General features: G+C 43.5%; 1 protein-coding gene across 3 annotated transcripts in view; it reads left to right on the top strand.

Moving 5' to 3' along the window:
* The window catches only part of WLS (wntless Wnt ligand secretion mediator), a 102,168-nt gene that overhangs the window by 40,201 nt on the left and 34,304 nt on the right, over nt 1-27,663 (top strand). For all 3 annotated transcript variants that reach the window (XM_006099224.3, XM_006099225.3, XM_014464754.2), the window contains exon 2: nt 762-1,034. In XM_006099224.3, the coding sequence (XP_006099286.1) occupies nt 762-1,034 (273 nt within the window). The remainder of the gene's footprint in view (nt 1-761; nt 1,035-27,663) is intronic.

Genomic DNA, 27,663 nt, shown 5'->3' with positions numbered 1-27,663 from the left:
GCTCAGTGGATAGAGCCTTGGCCTCCGGACTGTAGGGTCTCGGGTTCAATTCCTGTCAAGGGCACATGCTACGGTTGTGGGCTCAATCCCCAGTAGGGAGTGTGCAGGAGGCAGCAGATCAATGATTCTCTCTCATTTTTGATGTTTCTATATCTCTCTCCCTTTCCCTTCCTCTCTGAAATCAATAACAATATATATTTTTAGAAAAGCAGTTTTGTAAAACTTTAGAGTTAAGAATCTTAGAAACCAGCTATCTTGGTTGAATCTTAGAAACCAACCATCTTGTTTCTTAGATGAGGGTCCTGAAGCCACTATAGATTTAACCAACTTACCCAAGATGAACTGAGAGGAAGTTGTTTAAGCAGGTTTCAGACCCTGGTCTTCTGACTTGAGACACTCGTCTATGAAGCACCAGAGACCTGAGTTCACAGACAGGTGGGAACCTAAGCACTGTGCATTTTTGTGACATTCATTTTAGAGTGAGGAGGTAACTGAACCAAACAGATTACAAATATATTCTTTCAATAAATACCAGTGATTTAAAACACACTGGGTAGGCTCTTGGGGATACTTTAAGACACCTACAGAGGTCAATGAAGGATTCTCACCAAGATTTGGGAGATCCATAGGTATTACTGATCCCAAATTATAGAAGACAGTACAAAAAGAATGGAGAGAAGAAGGTAATAAAAAGAATGTTAGCCAGAAATGAGCACCTCCGTGGATGATTTTTCTAAAATAGGAAAACATTTTCTTTTCAGCTCCAGGACCCACCACGGCAGTGTCCTACATGTCAGTGAAATGTGTGGATGTTCGTAAAAACCATCACAAGACAAAATGGTTCGTGCCTTGGGGACCCAACCACTGCCACAAAATCCGAGACATCGATGAAGCGATTCCAAAGGAAATAGGAGCCAACGACATTGTGTTTTCTGTCCACATTCCTCTCCCCTCCATGGAGATGAGTCCTTGGTTCCAGTTCATGCTGTTTATCCTGCAGCTGGACATTGCATTCAAGCTGAACAACCAAATCAGTAAGTGCACTCTGCTTTTTCCTCTCTGATCTTGGGGAATTTCTCTCTTCAGGTTCTTTCAGAGCTAGTCCTACTCACAGTAAAATGATAATATTAATAGCAGACAGTTATCAATCCACCAGTTTCTACAGGAAGGTCTTTTATTTCATCTTACAGTTAAAAAACTTGGGCACCAGTGAGGTTGCCTAAGGTTTCAGAAGGCTGGAGAGTGGATTCAAATTCAGGCAGCCTGGCTTCACAGCCCTGCCCTACCCACCAAGCTTTGTTAACTCTCCAGGAGGTGGGAAGTGTTCCCTCTTACCTTGGCTGGTCTAATGATTAAATTGACATAAGACATATTAACAGGAGAAAAAAATAATTTCATATGTATGGTAGCCCTAAAGATATGAGACACAAGGGCAAGTTGGAAAATCGAAGCTTAATATGCCACCCTGAGCTGAGGAATGAGAGGCCTAGAGCTCCAAAGGGCAAAAAAATAGGGTAATTCGCAGGATGATGAGAAAGCAGATGTTTGGTAATTAGAAGTTTGCCCTGCCATGCAGGTAAGTCTTTCAGATAAAAAGTTACCTCTGATTAAGCTCTCTTTCTGTGCTAGACCCACTCATTATCTAAGTTATTTTAGGCAGTGAAGAGAGTGGTAAATTTTTTTCTTGAGTCTGCTAGGTCTCAATGGCCTTCAGCCCAAAATAATCCACATGCCCAATGGCCCATTCACCCCTTCACCTCTGTGGTGCCACAAGGGAGCTCATGCCACTGCAATGACTAGAGGATTTCTGAAAGGTCCCATGTTTCAAATGTTTTTCCCCCCACTGGGTTTTGAGTAAAGCCATTGCCTTAGAAAAAAATATCTGTCAAAATGGGAACATCAATCCTTGAGCACCCTTTTTCCCACACAACTGGGTTATATTTTTGAGCTTACTCAGTTGTGATTCAAGACTCTGAGGACATGGGGCATATACACATTTTGGGAGGAAGAGATCATTGGGTGATTTCTGGGAAGGAGAGCCACATGTGGCATCTGGGGATAGTGTAGGGAATCCTAAGTTGAAAAGGAAAAAAGCATTTTTTTACTGACAAGGGATCAGGGGTGAGAGGGAAAAAGAATGTTGAAGATAATTCTGCTTGGGTCCTTCCAATGAATTAAAGCACTTTTTCTAATTGTAATTTTCCTGTATAAGCAATAATCTTAATATACAGTCAAATTAATTTTCTCTGTTTAGAAGTTGAAATAGTGTATCTACCTGATTGACACCTTATCAAAGAAGTTATGCTGAGATACTTTTCCATAAAGTAGACTTTCCCCTTCCCATTCATTTACTCTTTTACCCATTACTTCTAAATGTTTTTGAGTGCTCACTACTGGGAGGCAGTGTACTGATGGCTGGACATGCAGATACAGATGAAGACTATCCTTCAAGTGTAAATGACTAGGAAATAACCAATCATTACAGTATGGTGTAATAGATACTCTGGTTTCTCTTCAGATCGCATAAATCTTTCACCTTTTACAGTATGGTGTGATAGGTGCTGTGACTAAGGTATGCCCAGGAGGCTGAGGAGCATCAAGAAAAGGTTTTAGAGCAAAAAAAGGGAAAGCCGCCTTGGGGTGTGTGTGTGTGTGTGTGTGTGTGTGTGTGTGTGTGATTGTGCGCGCGCAGATATTTGAGGTGAGTGTTAAAGAGTGAAAACCCTGACAAGGAGTTGGGGGTGAGGATGGGGACAAATAGGAGAGCATTATAATTAGAAAGAAAAAGGAAATGTTGATATGAAGGTCTAGATTTGAACAACAGCTGTAAGCATTCAAGTGTTATTTCCCTTGTCCCATTCTCTTGTATATAGACTTATTCATTGGTTTTATAACAAATTTATTTGATCATGCATTCAAACTTTAAGTCCCATGCCTGTGTTAAGCATTGGTACTGAGGATACAAGACTGAACAGAAAATGTGCTTATAAGGGATTAGGGAAGATGGTGGTTGGGAAACAGATACTTAACCTACCAAAGAGAAATATATATGCTATAATGAGAGGAATAGGCAATATTTTGAAATTGTGATTTATAAGAAATAGTTATTAGGTCATTCAGATGACCCAAAAATACTTCTCATATACATTTGGCCTTTGTCTACAGTTCCTGGCTCACAGCCCCCTCCGCCCCCCCAACCCTTGGAATGTTGAGCAATAAAGGCATCAGGGAGCATCTATTGTTGTATTTTGGCTCTTGTTCTTGGATTTTAAAAATGCTTCAGAGTCGTAAAGGTGAAATGTGTGTCTTGTGATTCATAACAAGCCTCTTTCCACCACCACCACCGGGCTTATGTTAATGAGGTGACTTTTAGAAAACAACTAAGGACAGGGGCAGGTTGTCAAGGAAACCAACCATAAATAGAGGAGTGAAACTTTCACTCACACACAAACACACACACCATTTCTAGGGAGGAAAGAGGTTGAAGGTAGAATCAATCTCCAACGGCCAGTGATTTCATCAGCTATGGCTATGTAATGGAGCCTCTACAATCCAAAAGGAGGGCTTTGGAGAGCTTCCAGGTTAGGGAACCGGAACACTTCCATGTGCAGAACCCCAAGTTCCACAAGGATAGAAGCTCCTTTGTTTGGGATCTTGCCCATTGTTTCTTTTAATCTGGCTATTGAGTCATGTCTTTTGTAATAAATCTGTAATCTAGTGAGCTCTGTGAGCTGTTCTAGCAAATTAATTGAACACAATGAGGTGGTCGTGGGAACCTCTGATTTACAGCCAGTCTGTCAGAAGCCACAGGCGACAATCTGGGCTTACGATTGGCATCTGTCGTGGAGGGTAGTTCTTGTGGGACTAAGCCCTTAATCTGTGGAAGCTGCTGCTATCTCCAGGTACTGTCAGAATTGAGTTGAGTGGTAGGATACTTTACTGGTATTCAAGAATTATTCAAGTGTGGAGAACCCCCCTACACACACCCGCATACCCTCTCCACACACACATCCTAATTGGTGGTCAGAACCTATTACTTACATACCTTAATAACTTTACAGATAAATTACTTCCCAGCAAATATTAATCCTAAACATCAAAAATGTCTATGTTGGTGATGCTTTGATAAAATATCCTATATAATAAAAGGGTAATATGCAAATTGACCCTAACAGCAGAACAACTGGGAATGACTGGTCACTATGACACACACTGACCACCAGGGGGCAGATGCTCAATGCAGGAACTGCCCTCTGGTGGTCAGTGCACTCCCACAGGGGAAGCTCTGCTCAGCCACAAGCCAGGCTGCCAGCTGCCAGCACAGCGGTGATGGCAGGACCCTCTCCTGCCTCCTCAGCAGCACTAAGGATGTCCGACTGAAGCTTAGGCCTGATCCCCGCTGGCAAATGGACATCCCCCGAGGGCTCCCGGGCTGCCAGAGGGATGTCTGACTGCCAGCTTAGGCCCGATCCCCCGGGGAGCAGGCCTAAGCCAGCAGGTGGACATCCCCCGAGGGGTCCCAGACTGTGAGAGGGCACAGGCTGGGTTGAGGGACCCCCCTCACCGCCCCCCCAAGTGCACAAATTTTTGTGCACCAGGCCTCTAGTTTCTATATATTAAATGAAGTATGAATGTATGTATTCAGGTTCCAAAATATATTTTATCCTCATGTAGAAAAAGATCTTAGTAAAGGTCTTATTTTTTAAAAAAATCCTTAAATTTCTTGTAACATGAGGTCCTGCACTTAATAAAGGCACACTGAAATATTGACAAGATAGATAACTAAAGGTTCTGTCAGTAGCTGTTTAAAATAGCTGAAATCATAGAACCTCAAGAAAACCAGACTTAAAAAATACTTTTTTTTCTTAAGCAGGAGCAGTGGGTAGGGGCTGTTAAGTTTAATATGAGAGGGTTACATGTTGGGTTTGTGGGAACATTTTTTCCCTTAAATTTATTCTCTATATTTTTGTTTATGGACAATGAAGACACAGATTTAAGAGTGATGGTATGTCTTTGCTCACTGATATAGATATGTACATACATGTATTTTAATTATAATAATATTTATAAGACATGATCGATTTTGCTCTGACTTATATTAGGAATACATGAGACTGCATGTCCACTTCTTATATTTTATCATTGTTTGGATGTATTTCTGACAGCAATAAATGGGGCAGGAGAAAAGAGACTGGGAACATGGTGAACAAGATCCCATTATATGTGGATGACTTCCTATTTATCAAAGATTCAGCTGTAACAATATTACCTCCAATGTAAGGAAAAGTCAGGACCAGTCCTATTTTTTCTTTAAGCTTTCCTAGGCAGTCTATGAAATGAATTTCAAATTCCAAATTAAAAAGAGATTTCTCATTTGGACTATGAAATTAAAGCTGTATTTAAAGGGTCTTTGAATAGGTACAGTAATCTGAGGGCTCTATATTTTAAATGAATTTTAGTTATTTGGGTTAAATGTTTATTTCCTTAAAGCTTTTTAATTTAAGGATTTTGGCTAGGATTTGAGATCTTGATAAACCCTTAGAAACTAGAAAAGTATTAACTTACTATTTAAAAGCTAGTCATTGTTTAATCAATTTTAAGATATTATCAGGCTGATCCTTTAGAGGGAAAATGGTGACATTAAAGGGTAATTCATAGTGATAAAAGTGGTTAAGAGAATATGTATATTATATTTAATTATCGAGAAAGAAGATATCCCACGTATATTATGCAAAAAAGTAATCCACATTTGAAAAAGTAATTTTAAACAGAACCCCTACTTTTCACCTTTTAAGTATAAACATTTTTAACACCTACACTTGTCATTTGATGATAAGTATGAATAGTATTAGCCAGTTCAACTTTTAAATGGTGATAATTTTAAAATAATAGTCTACAAGATCCAGGGAAGAAAGTCCAATTGAAGAAAATCCAGACTTAGAGATACCTAGACATGGGGGTAATTGACCTTTCAGCAAATACCAGTTACAAATTCTGAGCAGACCTATTTGTGGAAATCTATGATTGGGTCAGTGATGACTTTTTCTGAACATTTTAGAGGCATGGAATTAACCAGTTTGTGGTGTTTCTGTAGAATTGCAAGGGACATAGATTTCAGTTTCACTCCAAAGAGTTAGGACTTGGAGGGAGAGTGAGTAGACTGTAAAGACTGTCAGAAAAATGTCAGCCTAAACATCTGGCATCTGGATGTAGGTTAATCACTGGGAAAAATATATGCTTATCTATGTGATGGGCTTAGATTTTTCTGTAACATCAAATTCTGTACTTGAAAATAAATATCCTCTAGAGTGGGTGTATCTCATTCATTTTAAAGTGTATTGTCAGTCACTCACTCAATTTATGTGTGTGTTCGTGAAATATAGGCTTAGGTTAGCTAAAATGGTGCCCACTTGTAATGGAATGTTGCTTTACTGATTATAACTGCAAGTCACATACTTAGCATAACTTCAGACTCTCCATGGGGCTCCTTTTGAGTAACTTGGGTGCAGAGATCAAAGACGTTTGTGGGGGTTTTTTGACATGTCTTAACACAGCTTTCAAATCTACAGACTGTTGAAATAGAAATACTGAGATTCATTGGCAGAAAGTTTCAAGATGGATTGCTGTGTTGAGTAGTAAATCTCGGATTTTCAGAGGTCTAAAAATCCCTTAGGCTGAAGAAATACTATAAATGGTATGCAGTGGGGGAAGCCAGGGTGTCTATTCTCTTCTTAGGTAATGAAGTTGTTTTACCTTGAGCCCTGCACTGAAACTCTACAGTTGAATATTAAGTCTAACTGGCTTGTTTCATTATTGCAAATGACTACATAAAATGATGGAATTACATATTTCTATAAATGATGAGTGATTTTTCTTTTCTCAAACTGGAAACATTGCTGTAAACTTCCTTTTAATAAAAAATATATAATTAGGATGATATCTTTCAAGTTAAATGGCTGAGTGTCCTGGGAGAAAATTGCCAAACTTTTTATGAAGTGGTTGTGCTCTTCCATTTGTGCCCCTCTTATGGGATTAAGTAGATACTTCATGAAAACAATGAAAATAAAGGAATAATCTGTTAACTGTAAAAAATAAACTGTCAGATTATCCAAAATTATCAGGGGTGAAATACAGAAGGAAGAAAGTCAGGGAATCCTTTTGTGAACTCATTGTTGGCCATCAGCAAGAGTGGTTCTTAATTCGTTTTCACATGTTTCTTGGGAAGCATCCATAAAGAGAGCTGAATGGGGCAGAGGGTTCCATACATCATCTGACTATAACTGCTATGATGGAACAAACCACTGGTAATATGGTATTCACATGACTGGAATTTCATGCTTCATCAGATAATCCTCTTTAACAAAATATGTTGAAGCAACTACTGAGAAAAAGAATTCTACCATCCCATTCCCCCGCAGCAGACATTCTTTGATTCATGACCATGTTATTATCTCTCTTTATAAGAATAACATTTCTGATTAAATGTTTTTCCTTGTAGGCTAGAGTCACTAAGATTTTCAAAGTTACCTTTTAAGTATCTTTACCTACCTCAGTCAGAGTTAATGTGAACAAAAATAAAAACTTCACATTTTCTCTCTACCCTCATACTTCTCCCCCTCAAAAAAAGATAAGCCCCCAAACCTCAAAATATACCAGAATGATCAAGGAGACTTAAAAAGAGTGGGACTTGTAGTGGTGGATAAAGGGAGGTTGTCAGTATTCAAGATGGGTTTATGTGACTAGTCCTCTTTCTTTGGGAGTCATGTGCCCCCTTCAAATGAAGGCTAGAACTTAGAATTTACTAGTATGAATTAGTCTTACCTACTGACTTGGAATAGAAAGAAACCAAAATCACGGGAGAACACTGTATTTTCATGATTAACCCAGAGTAGTGAAGATTAGGGACATCATGTTTGTTCACTCTTATTTATGAATATCTTTCTCTTTGAGGGAATCTTCAGGCATAACTTTGGAACTAATCATTGTGAGCATGTTTATATGGGCAGGAATGTGAGAATTTTTGGCTTTGTTTTATTTTGGTGTGATGATTTGTAAGCCCTTCACTTGGACAATATCACTATAAAGCTGTCTGGATCTCTCTATCTAGTTTGATGGTGTTGCATTGTATTTTCAAATTAAAAAATCCAATTGAGGAACCGAGTTGGGCTCCTCCAAAACTTTCCCAAGATTTGTTTTTATTAATGTTTTTAATATCCAGTCCTTCCTACCTCCTTCCAGTTGTCTATTGGCTTACTGGTCAATTTAACATTGGAAAATAGATCATATTGGCTTGGTCTCTAGTCTTAACAAAACACTCATCTATGGTGCTGAATAATTTGCAGTAGTTGTTACTAAGCATTGGCTGTGTAATTGCAGACTCTGAGCACTGGAAGCAACGGTAGAGTACTGCTGGTCTACTAATCTTCAAACAGGAGTCTATGGGTAGATTCCAAGGACCAAGTGAGTCCCCTGATAACGCTATGTAAAATTTTAGTTGTATAAACTTATTGACTTTTGGGAGTTAGAGGGTTTGTGGCTTTTGTCAGGTTTCCAAATAGGTGCTTGACCTCCAAATGTCAAAGACTAGTCCTTTAATTTACCAGATGAAGAAACCTTATAACCAGTGATACTTGCCCACTGTAGCGCAGCTGGCTGGAGACATAGCAGAATCTCCCTGTTGTATGTCAATCATTTAGGTAGGCAGATGGTACATAGCAACAAGTACACTACACTGTACAGGTCAGTGAGCCTTCTACCAAATAGAGGCCTCTAATTTTTGGACTGAAGTTGCTCTGGTCTTTCTAAAATGGTGTATTTTTCTATTTTAAAAAAATCTCCCAATCTGTAGTTAGTTCAGGGATTCCAGTGTAATCTCAAACCTAGACTAGGAGGTAGGCAGGTCCTGTTTATAGTACCACAGCTGCAGATCACCCACATGTCTCATTTCCTGCTTTGAGTTTAGAATATAAATGGGGAGATTCTCTTTGCATCCATAATAAGTATATTCTGGTTACTAAAATAAAAGCCTGGTGACATCAATGAGAAATGTGAATAGCAAAGCAGCCAGCAGCAGATGATTCCTAGATGGGGCCTCCAGTATATATAAGGTGTTTTTGTGTTTTTACCTCCTCTTCTAACTTTGTGTTTTCTCCTTACTATTTAAATGCAGCTAGCCATCACATAGCTAGTGTGAGGTTACTTTATGGGGAATTATACTTTTATTGTGAGTAACCTTAGGAAATATGAAGTAAAATTATTTTCTGGATTATGTTTTCCGAAGCAAAAGAAAGTTAGATGGGAAGAAAAATCCTTTATTAAACAAAGCAGAATTCTACCCTCAAAAGTGCCAGGGACTCTACGTTGAAAAAACAACAACCCATTTCTTTCAACATCTACATACTGTCTACACACTGATGCCAGAAATAGTTCCAGTTTCTCTTTGGCTTTAGTAAGTCGATATTAATAGTAGAGGGAATAGAAATTCTTTAAAGGAAGAAGAGGCTCTGGTTTTTTAATTACTCTTGTCTAGGTTGTTTCCTAAAATAATTGTCCAGTGAACCTATCCTTTCTGCCTTACTGGTTATTCATATTATGACCACAAAGGAAAGCCCAGGCCTAACCTGACAGGCAAAATTATGCTGTCTTTAAAAGTAAGGTTTGGGGAAAATTGAAAATATTTAAATTTAGTATCTTTGAAAAAAGTTGCTGTCACATAGAAAAGAGTTCTAATAATTGGAATTGTTCAGCAATGAAAAGGCTCTGTCTTCAAGTAGTGAGCACCTTGTTACTTGTAGTAATTAAGCAGAAGCTGTTTGTTTGTGGGGAGGGGGCCTGGATGATGATGACCACAGTGATAGCTTGCCTGGGTAGAGAGAGAGAGGGGTGGGAGGAGAGAGAGACAGAGACAGACAGACAGACAGACCGACAGAGAAACATCAATTGGTCACCTCCCATACATACCTCAACCAGGGATCAAACCCGAAATCTGGGTATGTGCCCTGACTGGGAACTGAATCCATGACATTTGGGTGTGCAGGACAACACCCCAACTGACTGAGCCACACTAGCCAGGGCTACCAAGTACTTTTGTACAAGAGATGTTGGTGGTTGTCTTTGCTTCTAGCCATTTGCTTTGGCCTCACACCATTTTCTTACAGAACTTGCCTATTTCCCCTCCCTCAAGAGTGGGCTTCTACCACTCCTACTGATTGAGCAGCTGGTCACTGGATCAGCCCTCTAACCTCAGATGATTGGATTAGGATGGGCCCTTGACCCAAGGGGCAATAATCAGATTCTCTCTCTCTTTTTTTTTGGAAATTGGAGTTCACTGTTTCTAGGTCCACCTTCATTAGCACTGAAACTGAGAAGTCTTGAAGGCTATCTGGGCAGCCATCGCTCACCACATACGTGGAGAAGCAGAAGTTGGTTGAGATCAGATGCAAAGAGAAAATGGAGATGAAGGAAATGGGGTGTAATTATGATCGACTACAAGTGATAACTTTCTTCTTGGCAGATTTCTCTTCCTGGTTCTGTTCCCTCAAACTTGTCAGAACTTTCTGTCCTTGAGTTCCTTGAGATACCTTTATATCCCTCCAGCTAATTTCTGCTTAAGCTTATGTGGGTAAAATCCTGTTACTTGCAACCAAATCATCTCTGTTTAAAACGTAACCTGTATTTCATCTGATCATCTCAACCATTCTTCCTGGCAGAATGAGGAAACTGAGGATGAGAGCAGTTAATTGATTTGTCCAAAGTCTCCAAGCTGGGAAACAGAAGGTTGCAAGTGAAAGGGATCTTGTGGCTCCGGGCCTGGATCCCACCGTGAGTCTATCAATAGTGCTGTGAAGTGGTTTCCTGTTCTGACTGGGAAATTATCCTAGACGACCCCCAGAGTCCCAGCTACTCTAACTCTCTTTTGCAGAGAGTTCATGACTCACTGAAAATCCTTTGGCTCTATAAAAATCTCATTTCTTCAGCTTTGTAAATGGGTGACTTTGGGGACCTTCAAGTGTGAACCATTTTAGAAGACACCCCTTTGTTATTGGGTGAGCTCAGTGTTGAAATGAGTGAGTTTTCTTGTGTTTTATTTTGTTACCTGCTACCCTGTATTCATTTCTAGTCCTTGGGTAGGCAGACAGGGTTGCTGTACTGGAAGTGTATTTTTAGTCTGACATTAAAAAATGTATCATAGACACCAACACAGGAAGCAGTTTTTAGGTGAGTCAGTGTATAAATAACCAAAGAGTTTTCATAAAGGGATGGTGGATCTTTTAATCTTAGAGTCCAACTTCTGAGCCTTCCTTCCCAACTTCATCTATTGGGCTTCTACTATGTGCTGACATGTTCTTTACTTAGGATTTAAGATACAAAGATAAGTCCTTCATAATACAGTTTCAAAAAACATCATGGCCCTTCTATGTTTACTTTTCTTTATTCTGCAAGACTAAATTTTGAGAGCAGGGACTGTACTTGTTCATTTTTGTGTCTTCATACTTAGCACAGCTCCAGGCACAGTAAATACTCAAGATGCACTCAAAATAATTAGTTAGGAGCTCACAATCTAGTTCAGAGATACAGAAACAAAAACTAAACCAGTGTGTTCAGTGCTAACTATCCAATGAACACAGACAGGGAAATGATTAACTCACTTCTGAGAAAGTAATTTTTTAAGAGTCTTTATGGGTGGAGTCTTAAAAGGTGGAATTTGTGACAATCTACTATCTGATGGCAAAGAAATAATTCAAAGGCAGCCTCATTTTGTTATGTTGAAGCCAAAGTGTTTGGGCTGAATCCCAACCTGCCACTTACAAATTACATGACCTCTTGTAAGTTTCTGAACTTCCTTATACTTTATTATCTTCATCTAGGAAATAGAAGTAATAGTAGTCAACCCGTATAGGATTGTTTTAAGGATTAAACTAGAAGAATATATGAGGCTTTTACATAGTAAGTGCTTCGTACATAATAAATGCTCAATAAAGGTGAGTTATTATTCTTGGTCTTGAGTAGAGAAGAGGAATGTGAGTTCTGGAGAGAAGATAGAAGCCCAGAAAGGTGGGCAGCAGGGCTGAGTGTGTAAAACAAGGACCCAGGTGGATGCTGCCACAGGCCTTTCATTACTTCAGGACAGTAGTTCTTAACTTTGGGTCAAGGATCGCAACCTTGGGAGAAAAATGTACACAGGCCCCATTCACACTTACTGTATTCATATTTCTACTGAAGCCCTGAAAGTCATTCGTGGAATTCAGAGGTTCGTGAATCTCAAAGTAAGAGCTCCAACTTCATGGTATAGGTAGACCCCAAGAGTGCTAAATATCATGTTGATCAGCACCTTAAAAACATGGAGAATACCCTTGTAAAATGGAAGATATTATTAACATATAAATTAAGATGTTTTGGAACAGAATAATAATTCAGGTTGGGAGCAGAAGTATGTGGGAGACAACCTCAGAAGTTAAGTGACTTCTCCTGGTTTGCAGGTAAGAAAGTCAGGACTAACACCCATATTTTTCTACCGCGAAAAGTTGTGAAATAACATGTTATATGCAAAGGACAGTAAGCCCATTTGTTAGGCTGTAGAAGAATTCCGTATTGGAGAGGATAGATAAGCTCCTGAAAGACAGGGGTCAGTTGGTGAGTTGCCTTGCTGACCGGGCGAAGACATCCAGAGTTTGATCCTTCAGGAGAGAATCGAAGATCACGTGTCTAGTGCTGAAAGGAAATGTGGAATTCAGGATTTGAGGCTCATCGCTTACCCTTTGAATTATACAGCAGCTGGAAATCGCATTTCTTTTTCTTTCCTTTTTTTTTTCCATCTGGACTCCTTGCATGGTGGTATTCCCGACAGGAGGGCATCTGTGAACTTTTTAATGGGAGAAGTCATAAAGCTGGGTTAGGGCTGTGTTTGCACAAGGCTGGCTTCGGAGGCAGGTAAAATCTGACTCCCTTTCTGCTTTTCAGCTGCAGACACAGCATCGCTGCCACCACCAGCTGAGTGACTCGGAATCGAGGGGTTGCCAGTAATTGTGGGTTTAAGTCACAGAGGAAAAAGATAAGAGGCTAGCAAGGCTGGTTTTTCCACAATTAAATGTTGCCTCTCAGGCTTCTCTGACGGCAGGAATCCAGGAGGTCAGGAACCACCAGCCATATTATTTTTCTCCCCGGCTGCCTGCTCTCATTTGTATCCCCTCCTCATTCATGGGAACTAAGAAAAGATGGGTTGGAAATAAAAAACTTGTTCTAGCCTACTTTTTCCTTTATGAAACTTGTCAGAAACAAAGCTTTCCCACGAAACAGATGTGATCCCTTCTGGTGGCGCGCTCTTTCTGCCGGCAGCACAAAGATATCTTGGAGGGAGGGGGGAAACCCATTGTTGCAATGCACGGATGTCTTTTTATAATTATGACTGTGTTTTCTCTCCCCAGTGCCATGTACTCTGGTATTTTTGTGTTTTTCACTGTTTAACTCTTACATGAGTCAAAGTCAAGTTTTCATCCCTCATCACTCCAACTCTATTGTAAGTGCCCTGAGGGTAGGAATTGTCTTACTGTTCTTTGTTTTTGCCAGGAGTGCCTCAAGTGTAGAAGGAAGTTAAATAGGGGGTGGCAGTTTGGATGTCTACATTCATGAATTGTTAGAACTAGAAGGACCTTCGTCATCTTAGGATTCAATTTCAGTATTTAAAAAAAGAATGCCATATGTAAAGCAACTTACTCAAACTGTACAGCTAATTAGTGGCTTTTTTAGAGCAAGAAACAGGTCTCCTACCTGATGACTTAATGGGGAAGAACTCGAGCTGTGGAATCAGGCAAACCTGTGTTCATATTTCATCTCCCTCCCACATGAGTGGTGTGACTGTGGCCTCAGTTCCTTAGCTTTGTGCTTGTAGATGATCGTTTACAGCTGCCTGGCATCTATATGTGGCAAAAAACTTCTGCACATATTAGGCACTCAAAAATGTGAAGTCTTAAGGATCATTGTTTTATTTATTTTTAAAATACAAGACCCTCTATAAGAAACCCACATTTCTACGATCTCTTCAATATTAGAAAATGTAGTCCTATTGCTTTTGGTGAGAACTTAGGAGGGAGAGCAGGCTAATAGAGCTCCGAGGTGGAGGCAGCTTATAATGAACTAGAAATAGAAATGGATCCTGCCGACAGGTGCAATGCCTTCTCCCTTCTCCTGCCACCCCTCAATGGAAGGGAGTTGGGTTGGTTCGTTCAGCAGTTCGTAGTGGAGTGCCTACTATGCTGAGAAAGAGACTAGCGATGTGGGGATGTGAGGTGGTGGGGGAGAGGAACAAGCCAACAGGTCCAACTTGCTTCGGACGTGATGACAGAGGGGAAGGCCATTGGCTAAGGGAGGAGCAACCGGGAGGACGCTGCCCAGACTCAGTAATTGGGGGCAAGTTTGTGGAGGTGCATGGAGAGACCCAGGCAGTTGGGGTGCCAATATTACCCAAAGGGAAAGAGAAGCTATTCTAAGCAAAAGACTGAAGGAGATGGCTGGTGAGAGAGAGAAGAAAAGGGCAAGGGCTTATCCTGTTCGTGTAGGTGGCTGTTACTGAGGGAGGGACAGTGGAGGTTTTTCAGGGCTCAACCAAGGGTCGTGGTTTTTATTATGCTTCCTTCTGGCTCTCAGACACACATGCCTTCTGCACCCTGTGTTATTGCGAATCTATCCATACTTTGGAAGCCTGGGAGGGAACCCAATATTGTCTCATTGCTCCCCGGAGCTCGGGTCCAGGGAATGCCCTGGCTGATGGATCAAGGGAAGGACCTGACCTGCAAATAGAACCCCCAAAGCTGAGTGCAGTCATTCCCGCCCCCACTCCCCCCACCACCACCTAAGCCTACGAAACAAATACTCTGTGTGAGTAACACTGGCCTGACTCCAGCAATAACACAGCTGTTGAAACAGCTTAGTCACCAGGGTGATGGAGGGGGTGTGCGCGGGAATGCTGGGGTGCAGTGATCTGACATTTAGCGGGCTGGCAGCAGCCCGGAGAGCCTCCACAGGTCCGTGGGAGAGTGCAGAGAGGACCTGCTTCCTGTCCACAAGCATCCCCTTGTTTCTTTTGAAGCCCAACCATAATCCTGGGCAGAGCAGACTGAGGAGAGGAAGAAATGGGTCACTCCTTTTAGACACCTGGTCTCTCCCCCTTCATGATCCATGTTTATTTCCTGAATAACTTTTGTTTTCTGCCCCAGGCTAAGCTGGGTGTAATTTAGATGTGGTGAAGGGGGGAAGGTGCTCATTTATCTTATCTAGAAATCTTAACTTCTGGATATCCAGGTGGTGTCTGAAGAAGTTACAAGAGCAAGCCCTGGCATTTCTGCCTGACCTTGCTTGGATGCCTTTAGCAGCTGCAGCTGCCAAAGCTCTTGCCTAAAGGACTTTGGGCAGATCTGGGCAAAATACTGAGCCAGTTTCACCAGGATCTGGGAGGGCTGATAAACTGCCGCAGAATGACCCCGTTCCTCGGCCAGCCCTTTGAAGAAGTGACCTTTGCGTTTTCTCCTCATCCTGGGCTTCGTCTGCACTGTTTGTTTTGGAAGCGGTTAAGGTAAATTAGCCATCCCTCTCCCTTCCTGGTGACTGTATGAGAATACAGCTATCAGTCTGTGAACTCTGCCATCATCGATTCTATTTTTAGCTTCAGTGTGAATAAGCTCTCTTCTCTAATTGCATTCAGAGAGAGAGGGAGGAAGGGATGTAGGGCGGGAGAGCCAGAAAGAGCCAGAGAGAGAGAGAGGGGGAGAGAGAGAGAGAGAGAGAGTTTCATAACCATCAAGTCAACCATTCTAAATGCGCTGTGCACTGACAGTGTCCTGGGGAGAAAGCGCAGAAGCCACTGTGTGTTTTCCTCCCTGGGCTGTCAGGATTGTTTTCTCTCCCCATTTATGTTGATTATAGTCTTATAGGAAGAGCTGTTGCCACACTGGTTTCCCAGTGTTAACACTTGCCGCTTGGATGATTCTGATTTCTCTAGCTTTGTTAGGAAAAGATCGGTTCATTGTGGAGTTCAGATTCCATGGAAAACAGGCAAGGTGATGTTTTCTATGAAATTAAATAATCTTAAACATGCTGAGAACTGTGTAAGGACAATGGGCTCAGTTCCATCTAGATCACTCTAGCCGACCCCAAGTCCCAGTCTGCCTTTCCCACAGCTTCCAGATCTCCTTGCTTAAACATCCTTCTAATAAAATGCTGCCACTCAGAGCAAACTTCTTCCCTTTGTCATCAGGTTCTTCCTGCTCTCCAGCCTTGCCTTGTCTCGCCACTCCTCCCTGGCAACACTAGGCTACTTTGAGCTTCCATGACTTTTTATCCATGCGGCTTCCCCTGCCTATAATTCTTTCTCCGACTTTGTCACCTAGTGAACTCTTACTCGCCAGTGATTCACAGGGGACCATCATCTTGCCCAGATGAGGTGATGTGGAAGATCGTATATTCCACGCTACAATCCTTGTCCCCCTACCTAGCACTTGGGCACCTTTGTGCTAACAATGTACTTTACATGTACTTGTGATGTAGTACTACCCACAGGGAATTATACTTTTTTATGTATATGCCTGCCTTCCCCACTTTAGTGTGAACAATTGATGGCAATGACTTTGTCTTTTTATCCCCACTATTGTGCATGGAGGGGAAAAAATGAACTGGATTGGATGGTCCGTCTAGTGTTAGGGTTTTCAGAGGTAGATTGATTCCATCTTGGTGGCAGCACCAGTTGTTGGGGCTTCTGAGGTCCTGATGGGTTTCTTTTAGTCCTGGAAAAGGAGGCCTGAGTAGATAATCAGAGGCGTGACATGTTATACCCAAATGAATGCTGCACAATTTTCCTTCTCTGGAATCTCTTGCCTGTAGTTCCGTTTATTCTCTTATTCCTGTAGCCTTAGACAGGCATGATGCACACTTCAAAAGCTCCCCCTTTTATTGCTTTACTTCACCCTTTCACTCTAGACCAGGTCGGAGAACTTTGGTTTCTAGTCCCTGTAGTTACAGCCTGTCTCCTTTGCACCCAGTAGCCCTCTTAAGTAGAAGGCAGCCCCATGTTATCATTCAGATGTGAGGGATACAGGAGACAGTGCCTCCCTCAGGACCGTGTCCCTTAAAAGCTCCCTTTGCACCCAGTCCTGGGGAACAGGCACATTGTTTCTTGGGCCAAATTTGAGGAACATCCTTTTCTTCTGAAGGGCATGTGGGCGTGGGTAGGGAGAGAGAAGCAGGGAGTGGGAAAAGAAAGTGAATGCCACCAAAATACAGCAAACCATAGACCACACATGTGAGGTGTAGAGGCGAGGAAGTGACGGAGGAGATTTGGGGCTGTAGGAGTATTTGGAGAAAGAAGGATGATATTTGTTAATTTGGCAAGTGTTTGATGGGTAGCTGTTGTATAAAGACATGGGTGATGGAGCTGTGAACAAGACAGGCAGTTCCTGGTTCTCAGCAACTTCTCCACCCAAGTGGGAGGAGGGTAGGGAGAGAGAGACAGGTGAGTAGCAGGTAGTTGCCCTGCGGTAGGAAACATGTTACAGAGCTGGGCACACAGGTGCCGCGGGAGCAACAGCAGGGGCACTTCATCGAGTTTGGGGGCTGAGGGAAAATGGGAGTGAATCTGCAGATGTCTTGAGGATGAGAAGGAGTTAGTTTGGTACAGGTGGGGATGCCAAGCACCGTATGCAGAGGACTGTCTGCGCCCCAGAAGAAAAGAAGCCCTTTTGTAATTCACCCTCACATGAGCACCGTTTAAAAACTCAGTGTGCTAGTAGAGACTCTGAGTGCACCAAGAGTAGGTAACCTTGAGCAGCAGCCTTAAGACTAGCAGTCAGCATTTACCGAGTGCTTACTGTATGCCAGGGCTGTGCTGCGTGATCACCCATATTATCTCATTTAATGCTGTCAGCCATAGGAGACAGACATTGCTGTCACCCCCAGTCTATGGGGGGAGAAGTTCGGTGACTTGCCCACCGTGGCGCAAGCACCACTGCCAAGGTGGGCCGCCATCCCAGGCTGCCTCTCTCCAGAGCCTGAGCTCTTCCCCATTTTCCACAGCAGGAGGCGGTGACAGGCTGTGTTCAAGGTGACCAGCCTTGGTGGTGGCAGGAGCAGGGGAGGGTTCATGAGATAGGAACCTGGGAGCCAGGTTAGCACCAGGAGCCAGGTTTGAGTCTCTTAATGCTATTGAAAGAGTTTCAACATTAGATGGAGGACAATACAAAGGCATTCTGGAAATTATCTCTCTGGCTACAGAGTGAAAAAACAGAGAGGAATGGGGCATGGGTTTGAGTCTAGGTCTGAGGCGATAGTGGCCTTGAACAAGGGGAGAGGCAGTGAGAGATGAGAGAAGTATAGTAGAGACACACACAGTGGGAAGTGAGCAAGCAGATTCGAAATTCAGGAGGGAAATTTGAACTTGAGAAGGTGACTGGCATTCCAGGAGCAGACGAGACACCCTCAAAGCAAGTGTGCTGAGTTAGAAGGGGAGAGAGCTCCTCTCCAACCCGGTGAACACCAGCGATGTCATTTATCTATATTCTGTGGTGGTTCAGATGCATTTGCTTCCAAAACAATTGATGTCCCAGCTCCTTGTCCAAATGAATGTACAAGTGCAGTAGGGTACCATAGGGATACATGGATGTTTTCTAACTGAGATGTCACTTTGCAAAGGGCCAGATGTGAGCCATGATCCCCCTGTCCTAATCATGTTTCATAGAGTGGCATTTTATTACGCCCAAATGACTTTGCCTAGGAGGTATTGCTTCAGAACTTAGCAAGGGACCATTTTGGTGATGCTTAGAAAAATGTCTTGTTACATGTGGAAAATATTTCTCCACAAGGCAAATGCTTGACGTGATGGGGACAAACGAGAGAGGTAGTGTGAACTAAACTGTTAGGCTGCTTTGCGAAATCATTGTACTCATGCATTTTCATAAGTGCTCACACCCAGGCCTGTAGGTCATCTTAAGAAAACAGCCAGGGCCAAATTTATAATTGGCTGAGTCCATTTTTGCCAGACCTAACCATGGATAGAGGACAGGGTTTGTTTTGTTATTTCCTTAATTAAAAGCGTCAAGAAAATGCAAGCCAGGTCAGAGAGTTTTTGATTGGGGAAGGAACGCTGGCATAAATAACCCCAGATTATATGTCTGCTGGAGGCTGGGAGGAGGCTGGTCTGGGCGTCCTCCTTCAGAGGTTACCCAAACAAACCCTGGTGACTGACAGGCTCCCCTATGGAATGTAGGAATGCATAGGAGGATTTCGAAACCTCTTTAATTTTTTTTTCCCCAGGGCAAGGGCCCAGGATAATCAAGGTTTCGCAGGGAACCTCTGACAGCCATAAAATAATTCTTTATTTTCTCTAACCCTTTCCCCTTTATTTCCAGTTAATTGGTCAACAATGTAATCTAACCATCCGGGGACTGGCTGGAAAGGGAACTTTTTAAGTGTCTGTGTGCCCAGTAGTCCCGTAGTTCCGTAGTCCCGTCAGCAGCCCGGGGCAGTAGGTCCCGCTATTTCTATCTTGCAGAGGTGGAAACTGAGACTTATTCAAGGTCTCTTAGCTAGAAAGACATACAGATAGCAGATCTCTTTGGCCCCAAACTCTTTGTACTATCCTAGCTGGCAAATGCCCATTTCAAAAATGTAATGCCTTCTAGGTCCATTCATGCTATTGCAAAGGTTAAGATTTCATTTTTAAAAAAATATATACTTTTTTATATAGTACAGAAAGGGAGAGGGAGAGAGATAGAAACATTGATGAGAGAGACACATCAATCAGCTGCCTCCTGCACGCCCCTTACTGGGGATTGAGCCTGCAACCTGGGCATGTGCTCTGACTGGGAAATCGAACCCGGGACCTCTTGGTCCATGGGATTACGCTCAATCCACTGATTTCATTCTTTTTTATGGCTGAGTAACATCTGAAACTAATACAAAATAATATTGAATATAAACTGTAATTGAAAAATAATTTTTTAAAAGTGTAAGCAAAAGCCCTGACCAGTTTGGCTCAGTGGATAGAGCGTCGGCCTGCGGACTCAAGGGTCCCAGGTTCGATTCCAGTCAAGGGCATGTACCTTGGTTGCGGGCACATACCCAGTGGGGAGTGTGCAGGAGGCAGCTGATCGATGTTTCTCTCTCATCGATGTTTCTAACTCTCTATCCCTCTCCCTTCCTCTCTGTAAAAAATCAATAAAATATTTTTTTTTAAAAAAAGTGTAAGCGAAAAGCATTTTGATTACTTCCTCTGTAGCCTCATCTTTCATCACTTCATTCTCCCCCTCCCCGCCCCCAAGGGTTGTTCTTACATTAAACAGCTGCCCTAACTTCTTTTCTAGCTCTTTGTCCCCCTATCATCTTTGGCTCATTCAAAAGGACTTGCTCTCCTCTCTGACTTGCCCCTGTCTTCAGAAAACCGATGCACAAATGCTTTTCTCCTGAGGGCAGGGCAGTGTAACTAGTACAGAGGTAAATGCTCCGACGGATATGATTGATGGATGCTCCCTAATCCGGAAAGGCACAGGTCTTTCTGCCGGGAATGGTCCTCTGCCAGCTGGGTCTGTCTCCCCAGAACCCTGGAGCGCAGGTTTCCTCATGTTGGAGCACCGCCCCCATCACAGGCTGGAAATAGTAAGTGTGAAGAGCCACAGTGCCTTTCCACACCTCCCTTCCCATTCTGGATGAATTTTCCACCCCACAGAAACATGTCTCCAAAGCCATTTGAGAAAAGTGAAGCTTGGACAGCCCACAGTAGAGCAAGGCCACTGCTCTGGTATATTGTGGAAAAACCATGCATTTCCAACCTATAAATGCCCTATGCTGACACCTTACTACTTTCCCCACCATGGAACTGGAATAACCAGTGTTCTCATTTTATAGGGAAGGTTCTCCGGGTGCCAGACATAGCCTTGGCCTTCCTGCCATTCTCCCAGGGACTGCAAATTGGATCCTTCACTTTCATTATGTCCGGGCGTGGGGATGGGGCAGAGGGGAGTATTGCCCACGCAGTATCCCAGGAGTCATGAAACTGGTGTTTTATTACATGCAACGTAGTCATTAAAGATGAACTTTATTTCCGAGTCCATTGGAGGCAGGAGGGAAAATGGTTCAGGTGGCTGACGTCACAGCTTTGCTGAGCTCCTTAGCTCAGAGCTTTTCTGTTTCTGAGTTCTATGTCCCAGGTTTGGATAGGAGTTCATAGCGGACATTTCCAGGTTCCTGAAACCTGGTAATTATTTTGAGTCAAAGGTAGGTATGAGAGTTTCACATCCCCAATAAAATGATAACAATAGTGAATCCTTTCTGCTTTTGGCAATGCACTAAACATTTTTTTCTTCTTAAAAAATATGTTTTTATTGATTTTAGTGAGAGAAGAAGAGATAGGGAGAGAGATAGCAACATGAATGGTAAGAGAGAAGCATTGATCAATCGGCTGCCTCCTGCACACCCCCTACTGGGGATTGAGCCTTCAACCCAGGCATGTGCCCTGACCAGGAATCGAACTGGGGACCTCTTGGTTAATAGGTCGATGCTCACCCACTGAGCCACACTGGCCGGGCTGTACGTATTCTGATGCAGTAACTGATTTAGTTATCACAGAATCCTAGGAGACAAGTCTTATTCCAACAGAAAGGGAGCCTGAGCATTTGTCCCAGAGTGATATCACAACATCCATTGATGGAGAGCTGAAGGATCACTTGAACTGGCTATTCTTCCTGTGGTTTCTATTTACAAGTCCACCTCGAGAGACAGTAACGCTGTAAGACTGTAGGCCATAAAGCTCTAGAACAGTGGTTCTCAACCTTGGCTGCACATTAGAATCACCTGGGAATCTTTTTAAAATCCTGATTTCTGGGCCCCATCCTCCGGAAATTTTGTTTCTTTGTTATGGGGTGAGGCCACACATTAGTAACAAAGAAACAGAATTTCCGGAGGATGAGGCCCAGAAATCAGGATTTTAAAAAGATTCCCAGGTGATTCTAATGTGCAGCCAAGGTTGAGAACCACTGCTCTAGAAGCTTGAGGCCAGTGTTTCTAGGGGTGTGACTTTCGAGTCTTGTCTTCTCTGTCTCATGAACTGGAATGATGACACCTGCTGCCAACTGCCTAGGAAATAAGCAGGTGATGTGTGAAGTTTAGGCAGAGTGTGGGGTCAAGTTCCTGAACAATCACAGAAAGCTTTAGAAAGATCTTGCCTCGATGGTGGAATGGAGAGAAGGGAATGGTGGTGTGGAAGAAATGTCCCCTCCACAGAGTGACTCAGGCCGCCTCCTGTTCTGTGAGCTGACCTGCGCAGAGATTGTCTTTCATTTTGTTTCGGTTTAGTTTCTGTTGTTAGTGAATTAGAGTTGTTATGAAGCTTCTCTCAATTAGTCTGGTAAGAACAACCTATACCGCCTCATCCTGTCTATGGACTGGAGCTCAAAGCAGCTGCCACCAGCAGACGGGGCTTAGTCCCCTATCTAAGCCAAACCTGCCCCTGGTCACACCTGTGGTTAGGGGCAGAACCACGGCATGAACCCAGGTGTCCCCAGGCTCCCAACTCCCTGCGGCTGGGATCACATCATGCTTCCCTAGTCAGTTTTTTGAAATGACTGGAGTTCCAGCAGTTCTCCAGTGGGTTTCAGCAGTTCTTTGCATCAAAGCTCAGATTAGGGAATTCCAGATATATTACACGCCATGCTGGCAGCTTCCCAGGAACACTGGGTATTTCTCTCTTACAGAAATCTGCAAAGGGTGCTTGGTCAGTGTTGAGTGGCCCCTTGCACACAGTGTGATTGATTCAACTGTTGTGTTTTTTTGAAGTTTACTAGTTTCTACCAAAAAGGTGGTAGAGGGTAGGGGGACTTTGGGCTGATCCAGACCAAGGCTTACATCCCACCTCTGCCATGGTATTGCTATTACTGCAATGTATTACTATGTACTCTTGGTATTCTTGGGCAATTTATATAACTTCTTCCTAGGATGGCTGTGAGTTTTTATTAAAGACTTACATATTCATATTTTGTGACTAGTTTGAGGGGCTTCTTTCATCAGTTAGACAGTTTTCTTTAAGCAATACAAAAAAGATGATTGTTGCCCAGCTGGCATGGCTCAGTGGTTTAGCATCGTCCTATGAACCAGGAGGCCGTGGTTCGATTCCAGTTGGGGCACATGCCTGGATTGCAGGCTCGATCCCCAGTGTGGGGCATGCAGGAGGCAGTTGATCAATGATTCTCCCTCATCATTGGTGTTTGTATCTCTCTCTCCCTCTCCCTTCCTCTCTGAAATTAATAAAAATCTATTTAAAAACCACACAAAATGATGATTGTCTTTTAAGACAATTTCAAAAGAAATTGTCACTCTCCTGTTACCAACAACAATATGACTTTAAGTTACTTAATATCTGAGGACCTTAGTTTATTTCCTAATCAAAGGAAATACCCATGCTCATTTAATAGAGTTGTTGGAAAAATTAAATGAAAGCAGGGGAAGTCACAGGGCTTCATACAGAGAAGTTGTACATGAACACAGTGTTTTAAACTTTTGTTTTTAGCAGCATATGTTAAAACGGTTTGGGGATTCCCAGCAGATGGGATGAACTCAGAGCTGGGAGCAGGCCAGGAGGCAAACCTGTCTGGCTTCTTTCTCTCTCTGAGGCCCCTGTTCTGAACCAGGCCCATCCCTAATATTTGTGGGGCCCAGGGCAAGAGTACCTATGAAGGTATGGCTGCCATATGTCTAAATATTTAAAAGTGATAAGTAAGGCCAACAAATTGTTAAGATAAATAAGGTCTATCATCTAATTGAAACAAATTTGCCTGCATAATGGACCGGAAGGCCAGGTTTGAATTTAGGATTCTTGGACTCCTTAGAATTCTGTGCCAAAATGTGACTGACCAGGGAGTGTGGGCCCCTGGACGCCTTTTGTCCCCACCCCTGGATCCATCCTGTGCAGAAAGGGGCCTTGTGTGCTTTGTGTGGATACCCCAACCTCCACGCCCACTCTCTGTTCATAGCCTCTTACAGACCCCAGCCTTTGACCACCCTTGAGTCCAGGGGTACATGTATGCTTGTGCAGTGAGTTCCCCTTGGGAGGCCAGATCTAGGGAAGAGCCCCCACCCCACCCCGACCCCCACCCCAGGCTGTGGAAGTGGCTCAGGGCAGTTTGAGTAGGATATTCTGGGGTCCCAGGCTCCTGGCGTATGCTCTAGAAATTAGGGGAGGAGTTGGACTCTGGTTGGGCACATACCCTTCTCTAAGATTTTCTCATCCTCTGAGGAAGGGAACAGCTGGAAAAGGTCCCCTCCTACTTGTGGCTAAGGCTAGTGCTGCGCTGAACCCTAGTGCTCCAAGGAGCCCAAATCCTGAATTGACAGCTTCTTTTACAGCTTTTCAGATTTGTATTCTTGACCTATATGGTTCCAGAAGTGCCCTTTCAACAGATTGAAAGCCCTAATTTCTAATCCCAGTTAGAAATAAAAAAGATATCCCTTGGTGCCTAGCACTAAAGCTCTGGCCAATTCTTTCTATTGACCACTAAGGCTGCCCAGTAGGGAGCAGTTGCAGCCAGCCTTGCCCCTAACCTAGAGGAAAAACAATGGTCAAGCATTGTTTCTGCCCAGCTGGGCACCCCACAGTTCCTCCTACAGACTCTTCCCCATTTTCAGCCCTGGGTCTCTGTATTGCCTGGTATCCCCAAGGCCAGAGTCTCCCCTCAGACTGTGTGGTGATGGTGATGGGAAGATATAAGGGAACTGGGGAGCCCAATGATTCTATGTACAGACTGACCCACTCACCCTGTTGTTGGCACCAGGCCTCATCTCTGTCTTCTGCAACATCTGGTGCTTTCAAGTTCAAAGTGCCCGGGGCGGTGGGGGGGGGGGTGTCTATTGGGCATGTTTGCTCACTTTGCCAATACTCCTTCTGTGGCAGTTTAGGCTGTGCCTGTCTCTATGGCTGTCAGGAAACCCTACTTTATCTATTTTTCATCTGTAAGAAATTAGTTGAGACCTCTGGCCCACTCATTTATCTACAGTTTCCCCTTGTGATTCAATAGTCTTTGGTTTTCTTTTCTGGTGTGTGTGTGTGTGTGTGTGTGTGTGTGTGTGTGTGTGTACTGTAGTGTGTGGAATTTCAGGAGAAAGAGGAGGAAGACAAGTAGCCAATTCACCATGTTTGACTAGATTTAAATACTAATAAAGTAGCAGATCCGATGTTCATGGAGGGTTTCATCTACATTAGAATGGCCTCAGATCCCTTCTTTTGTGCATCATTTCTTTCCCTTTCTGGATATTTTCAGAGAAGCGGGGATTTATGGCACTATCATATCGACCTCAAGCCACACGGGGCCCGTGATGGAAAAGCCCTAAGTTTCCAGACAGCAGTTATTCTTATCGGATCCCCTGTGTGTGTTCAGGTTCCAGAGCCTAGAATTGAGTGCAGTCTCATAACCCCAGTGGGAGCCAGCTCTCCAATCATTTTGGAAATGTGGTCTGTCCTTTATTCATTCCCCATTATAGCCCCTTTGTTCTTGAACTTGTTTAAAATAGCATAAAACAGACAAATGAATAGATGCAATCTTTATGAATCTAAACTCCTTAATGAGTTCTTAGGTGATTTAAACCTATTCATGGTCCTTCCTGATATGGAATAATATGTGAACATTCCTGTGCATAATTGTGTACTCATTAATGTATTCCTACCTATGTATAAGTCATTAATTTTGGGGAAAAACCCTTTATCTTCTGGATTAACATTGTCCATAATATGAAGAAGGGGTTTTACCTTTTAGAGAAGTAGCAGATAATATATATCCTATATAATAAAAGGCTAATATGCAATTGACCGAACGGCAGAACGACCATTTGCTATGACTCACACTGACCACCAGGGAGCAAAGGCTCAATGCAGGAGCTGCCCCTGGTGGTCAGTGCGCTCCCACAGGGGGAGCACCACTTAGCCAGAAGCCGGGCTCATGACTGGTGACCATAGCGTTGTGGCGGGAGCCTCTCCCGCCTCCACGGCAGCGCTAAGGACCCCTCAGCGGACATCACCCAGGGGTCCTGGAATGCTAGAGGGCACAGGCTGGGCTGAGGTGACCCCCCCCCCAGTGCACAAATGTCATGCACCAGGCCTCTAAGATAGATAGATAGATAGATAGATAGATAGATAGATAGATAGATTTCAGAGAGGAAAGGAGAGGGAGAGAGAAATATCAATGATGAGAATCACTGATTGGCTGCCTCCTGCATGCCCCTTATTGGGGACCAGGCCTGTAACCCAGTGTGCCGTACCAGCACAGCCAAGGGTTCGGTGAACCTGATGGGGGGGAGGGGGGCGGCAAAGGATTAAAGACAGACAAAGAGAATATAGCTGGGGCGTTGTGGATCTCCTGTGCCTGGATGAGGCTACAGAGAGGGATCCAGCCAGCAATCTGAGGCTTTATTTAATAGTCAGAGAAAAACAAGGTAGTGGTCAACATAGTTACAATGTTCTTGTGAGTTTCACTTGTTTTGGCAGCACTTGCTGCACTTCCCACAGTCCATTAGCTACCCAGGAAGGATCTAGGGAGCTTATAAGGTCAAGCTTAATTATGCTAAGAGGGCTCTGCCCTCTAAGCTGGGACTTGTTTGTGGCTCTGCCACAGGTCAATCCGAGGCTTAATTCTAGAGCCGCTCCCTACAATCCAGGATGTGCCCTGACTAAGAATTCTGGTTCATAGGTTGCATTCTGTTCAACCACTGAGCCACATAGGCCAGGCCAGATCTTATATTTGAGAGCTTATTGCAAATAATGTTAACAAGGGTTCTGTTAGACTAGAGTATGTCCAGAAGAAAGCACCAAAGGTTCTTAAACCATGTCTCTAAGGGGAGTTGAAAAACCTGGTCACGTTTCTCTCAGGGAGGAGAGAAAACACAGACAGATGAGGTATGGCTTTCAGGGCCTAACAAACTTCTGCAGAAGAAGTACCTTATTTTCCGTGTGACTCCTATGGGCAGACCTAGGACCTGTAGTGCAAGTTATAGGAGGATAAGTGTTGAATGAGTCAGAATATGACCATCTGAGCTGCCTCAGAGAGAGGCCCCCATCTCTGCACAGAGGTTATAGAAGGGGACACAGCATCCAGCTAGACATTCATCTGATGACTTTTAAGTCTTTAAATTTAGAATTTCAGATTGGGAGTTTGATAGGCACTGATATCTATATACTAGAGGCCTGGTGCACAAAATTCATGCACTGGAGGTGGAGGGCCCCTCAGCCTGACCTACGCCTTCTCACAGTCCAGGACCCCTTAGGGGATGTCCAGCAGTCGGACATCCCTCTCGCAGCCTAGGATCCCTTGATCCTTACCGCCCGCCTGCTTGCTGCTCCTTACTGCTTAGCTCGCTGCTCCTTAGTGCTGCTGGTGCTGTTAGAGTAGAGTATGTCCAGAAGAAAGCACCAAAGGTACTTAAACCATGTCTCTGAGGGGAGTTAAAAAACCTGGTCACGTTTCTCTCAGGGATCCTCTTCCGCCACCACCGCTGCGCTCACCAGCCATGAGCCCAGCTTCTGGCTGAGCAGAGCTCCCCCTGTGGGAGCACACTGACCACCAGGGGGCAGCTCCTGCATTGAACTTCTGCCCCCTGGTGGTCAATGTGCATCATAGCGACCAGTCGTTCTGGTTGTTCCAC

The sequence above is a fragment of the Myotis lucifugus genome, unplaced genomic scaffold (assembly GCF_000147115.1).
Source record: "Myotis lucifugus unplaced genomic scaffold, Myoluc2.0 scaffold_265, whole genome shotgun sequence".
Lineage (NCBI taxonomy): Eukaryota > Metazoa > Chordata > Mammalia > Chiroptera > Vespertilionidae > Myotis > Myotis lucifugus.
This window is presented reverse-complemented; position numbering and strand designations above follow the sequence as displayed.